Source organism: Lampris incognitus, chromosome 5 (genome assembly GCF_029633865.1).
Source record: "Lampris incognitus isolate fLamInc1 chromosome 5, fLamInc1.hap2, whole genome shotgun sequence".
Lineage (NCBI taxonomy): Eukaryota > Metazoa > Chordata > Actinopteri > Lampriformes > Lampridae > Lampris > Lampris incognitus.
Window position 1 is genome coordinate 43,450,101 of NC_079215.1, and position 5,200 is coordinate 43,455,300.

Genomic DNA, 5,200 nt, shown 5'->3' on the forward strand with positions numbered 1-5,200 from the left:
GCTCGCTTGCTTCCTAGTTTGAAGAATGCGCATGCGCCTCGAATAATGACCCTTTTGGTTATCGAGGCTGAGAGGAACTGTAGTGCGCTCAAAAGACATCAGGAATCGTTTTTGGATGAATTGTGAATTTTCCTTTTAAAATTTTTTGTACCACAATCACGATTCATTAAGGTTTAATTGCTATGCCTTTGACACTGCTGAGGTTAATATACGGGCACATACGTGTATGTATGGGCGAAACGTGGCACTGCCCTTGATGGCCACTAGATGTCGATAATGACTCACAGATGGAATAGCCAGGCTAACGCCACCTGACCACAACACAAACGAGTTCAGTTTGTTTTCCTCGAAAAGTCCCACTCTGTGATTTTCTTGTTTCATGATAGGTTGACTAAAACTAGCAATTTTTTTTTTCATCTTTTAAACTGGTGCCCCTTCATCAATCAAATTTGATTTGAATTTTACGGGTTCAGTGTTTTCCACATTAATTTGTAACTCCAAATTTGATCAACTTTCTGATTTAAAGGGCAGCATTGGAGCACCCCAAAACCAAAAACTTACCCCCACCTCCCGCGGATAGCTTCACTCAAGGTTAGGAAATGGAGGTGTGGGCCTCTTCCGGGTAGAGCATCCTCAAGGCAAGAAGAACAGTTTTTGGGGGGTTTTTTTTATACAAGATGCTACACGTTCCTATTTGGAAAATGTCAAATGAAGGTTTGGACAAAGCTATGTGCAATTGGGGGGTGGTAATCAATTTTTCAATCCTGTATCTATTCTTTCCTTTTCCTTTTGTCCTCCCAATTTCTCCCCTCTATTTCTTCTGCACTCTGTCTATCCCATGACTTGCTGCCCTGCACCTCTGTCTCCCTCAACACCTCCCAGCCACCACCACACCTTTTATTTCTCTCTAATAAGGGAGCGAAGTTAGGATACATGCAAATGAGCAGTCAGCCAGCTGGTATCACAGTAGTCATGTGATCCGTCAAGGTGGGGGTTAGGGGGTGAAGGAGGAATGGAGGGAGGGAGTGCCAGGAGGGAGGATGGAGGAGAGATTGGGGGATGAGGGGGAGACAGAGGTAGGTTTAAAGACATGAGGAAGAAGTAGGAGCATCCCTTTCTGTACTTATTTACCACAGCAATACCAACATTATGTAAAGGGATCTTTCTGCCATCAAATCTGGGCTGTCTCTCATTCCTCCATTGCCTGCATGTCTCCGCTGTCCCTCTCAGTTCCATGCTCTATCATTGTCTTTCCCTCTTCTCCAAGGACAAATACTTGAAATGTCGCTCGTATGACGCATGACACTTCACAGGGGAGCACATCAGCAAAAACAGGCCCCCCCCTTTTTTTTCTTTTTCTTTCTTTCTTTCTTTCTTTCTTTCTTTCTTTCTTTCTTTCTTTCTTTCTTTCTTTCTTTCTTTCTTTCTTTCTTTCTTTCTTTCTTTCTCCTCCTCTCTTTGTGTGAGTGTATGTGTGTGTGAAATCCATGTGCCTCATCCTCCATGGGGTGACAAGCCCCTGCAGCAGTTCAAGGCACGCTGCGACACCCTGCCTGTGCAAGTGTGTGTGTGTGTGTGTGTGTGTGTGTGTGTGTGTGTGTGTGTGTGTGTGTGTGTGTGTGTGTGTGTGTGTGTGTGTGTGTGTGTGTGTGTGTGTGTGTGTGTGTGTGTGTGTGTGTGTATTAGATCTGCCTTTGCCTTATGGTAGCACCCATTCCAGCAGATTCTGTTGGCATGAAACCTGCTTTACCCCTGCCAACAGCAACCACCCCCTATCAATTCCCCCCCCTCTCTCTCTCTCGCCCCACCCCCCTCTTCCCCCCGTTTTCCTTTTGCATGTGTTTGGGTTATGGGAAAGCCTGTGGAGGTATACATCCTCTCTGGAAAATTCTTCTGTGATGTTGGTGAGCTCTGATGCAAAGTGCTACACAGGAATTGAGAGACCACTAGGACTTAAATGTTTTATAACATGCATACCAATATTCAGTACAAGAAACATTTCACTCACATTGCAAAAAAAAAAAACCACGTGTTTGCGGCACTAGCTGGCCACAACAAGCACATCTTCTAACTACTCCATTTTTTTGTGGCTAACGTTTTGACCAAAGCAGTGGCAGTGAACTTGAATAAATGAATGCTGTTGTTGTTCTTGTTTGGTTTCTTTTCACTGACTTTAGAAACCCGTTTTTTTTCCATACTGGTTTAGGGTTGTTCCCTTATCAACTGTGCCTGTGTTTGTCTTTTGTGTGGTTGTTGGTCTGTCTGGGTTTTGGTCAGGTTCCTAATGGACAGTATGGTGCCATCATGGCACCAGTCACCTGTTACCTGTTAAGAGAAATCCAAACAGGAAGAGAGTTAGGAGGTGTGTGTGTGTGTGTGTGTGTGTGTGTGTGTGTGTGTGTGTGTGTGTGTGTGTGTGTGTGTGTGTGTGCGAATCTTTAGTATGAAAACAGTACCTCTTGGACCAAACATCCTCATGTAGCAGTGTGCACAATATGGCTTCTCATCATACTGAAACACATATCGTAGGATGCATTCAAGTGATGAAAGGATTTTTTTTCATACTTTAATTTTCATACTCCCACTATGTCAACCTCCCCTTCCAGCCGTCCATCCATCCATCCATCCATCCATTGTCCATCTATCTATCTATCTATCTATCTATCTATCTATCTATCTATCTATCTATCTATCTATCTATCTATCTATCTATCTATCTATCTATCTATCTATCTATCTATCTATCTATCTATCTATCTATCTATCTATCTATCTATCTATCTATCTATCTATCTATCTATCTATCTATCTATCTATCTATCTATCTATCTATCTTAGAAAGTTGAATCAGTTCATCTGGAGAGAAACATCTTGGAGCATGCTCAATAACCCAGGTGAGAAAATCAAAGAAGGTTGAGTGATGTCACATGATAGTTGAGTGACGAAGCATATCTGTCAATAAACATTGTATCCAGATGAACTGATTCAACCTTCTTTTATATTGACACAAATGTTTCATCTGTCATCTAAGACTAGGTGACCTCTTCAGTCTCAGCTGACTGCAGGTATCTCCACCCTTATAAACAATGCAGTGGTATAACGACCGAAACTGACGATCAGTTTCATATGCAAATTGCCATGACCATTCTCTAGAGTTACAATGGCAACGTGTACTATGAATTTATTTTTTTGCAAGGCAAACAAAAGAAAGGAAACAAAAAACAAACGAACAAAAGAAAACAAAAAGACAGATGAAAACCAATGCAGCATGTGTACTTACACAGAGGATCCATGGCCATTGTAACTCGAATTAATGGTCATGGCAACTTGCATATGAAACTGATCGTTGGTTTCGGCCGTTATACCACTGTATTGTTAATAAGGGTGGGGATACCTGCAGTCACTTGAAACTGAAGAGGTCACTTAGACAGGGGTGTAGTGGGGATTTTTCGAGTGGGGGGCGCTATTTTAATGACATCATTACAGAGTATGCTGTGCAATGACACATGCTTTATTCACAAACCACACAAGAATCATCCCAGTTCATAGCAAAGGACCCACGAATTTATTCTACATCAAACGCATACAGTCAGGTGTGTGCAATCTTATAATTACAGGCCGCAGTAGCTCCAAGTTGGAGTGGGAGTCAAATCATTGCCACTACTTATCATTATATTCAAAATCACTGGTTTACCTAAGTCAGGTGAATCGGCTATACTAAATTGTCTATAAGTATGAATTATGTGTGTGTGTGTGTTTGGGGGGGGGGGGCTGTGATGGCCTGGCGGCCTGTCCAGAGTGTCTCCCCGCCTGCCGCCCAATGACTGCTGGAACAGGCTCCAGCATCCCCGCGACCCTGAGAGCGGGATAAGCGGTTCAGATAATGGATGGATGGATGGATGGTTTACTTAGTAATTTCTGCTGGGCTACACAGTATAGGCCTAATTAAGTTTGAAGTTGACATTATAATCCATAAAACACATCAAGCACAGCAGGCTGCACCTAAAAAAGGTCACCAGTGTTACTTCCCATTAATGTTTTTATCTCGACCACAGGACGTCCTGCTCAAAAAAGTCAAAGAACTCGCCAAACAGTGACTTCTCCAGTGACTGGTTTTTAACATGGATTATTGAGCACGTATAAAGACATTATCTATCTATCTATCTATCTATCTATCTATCTATCTATCTATCTATCTATCTATCTATCTATCTATCTATCTATCTATCTATCTATCTATCTATCTATCTATCTATCTATCTATCTATCTATCTATCTATCTATCTATCTATCTATCTATATCTATCTATCTATCTATCTATCTATCTATCTATCTATCTATCTATCTATCTATCTATCTATCTATCTATCTATCTATCTATCTATCTATCTATCTATCTATCTATCTATCTATCTATCTATCTATCTATCTATCTATTTATCTATCTATCTATCTATCTATCTATCTATCTATCTATCTATCTATCTATCTATCTATCTATCTATCTATCTATCTATCTATCTATCTATCTATCTATCTATCTGTCTGTCTGTGTCTGTCTGTCTATCTATCTATCTATCTATCTATCTATCTATCTATCTATCTATCTATCTATCTATCTATCTATCTATCTATCTATCTATCTATCTATCTATCTATCTATCTATCTATCTATCTATCTATCTATCTATCTATCTATCTATCTATCTATCTATCTATCTATCTATCTATCTATCTATCTATCTATCTATCTATCTATCTATCTATCTATCTATCTATCTATCTATCTGTCTGTGTCTGTCTGTCTGTCTGTCTGTCTGTCTGTGAGTGAAACATACCTCAGCATGCTGTCCTGCTGTCAGTGGTGTGGTACAGTGGAAACACTTCAGACACATGGGATGGTAGTCCCGCCCTAAAGACCTCTTCTTCTCAGCTGGAGTGATAGAGAATGGGATGCATGTTATAATGTCAAACAGGACTGGCCGTTCACAAGTATTAAACATAAAGAATGGAGACTTGTGTATTTGCGCACGAGGCTATGCTGTACTACTCACTATATGAAATTAGAGCATTATTTTGTCATTAGAAATAGCTGAGTGGTTATCTCTGCTGCTATACAGTGCTCTTGGCTAGGACTGGATCCCATCGGAGATTTTTCTCCTTTGCTTCCATCTTTCAAATCTCTCTCTCAGCCAGTCT

General features: G+C 40.7%; 1 protein-coding gene across 1 annotated transcript; it reads right to left on the reverse strand.

Moving 5' to 3' along the window:
* Positions 1–1,953: 1,953 nt before the first annotated feature.
* On the reverse strand, positions 1,954–5,147 carry zgc:195282 (uncharacterized protein LOC100192223 homolog). The gene is made up of 4 exons (XM_056280526.1): positions 5,120–5,147; positions 4,840–4,934; positions 2,457–2,511; positions 1,954–2,325 (listed from the first exon to the last, which is right to left on the reverse strand). The coding sequence occupies exons 1-4, from the start codon at positions 5,145–5,147 to the stop codon at positions 2,315–2,317; spliced, it is 189 nt and encodes a 62-aa protein (XP_056136501.1). The 3' UTR covers positions 1,954–2,314.
* Positions 5,148–5,200: the final 53 nt, after the last annotated feature.

What these genes read in the sequence shown, in the direction of transcription:
- zgc:195282 (XM_056280526.1), bottom strand. Translation starts at nt 5,147, where the DNA reads ATGGGATCCAGTCCTAGCCAAGAGCACT. An exon ending in CAGTCCTAGCCAAGAGCACT is followed by an intron (nt 4,935 to 5,119) that starts GTATAGCAGCAG and finishes CTATCACTCCAG; the next exon opens with CTGAGAAGAAGAGGTCTTTA. An exon ending in CAGCAGGACAGCATGCTGAG is followed by an intron (nt 2,512 to 4,839) that starts GTATGTTTCACT and finishes TATGTGTTTCAG; the next exon opens with TATGATGAGAAGCCATATTG.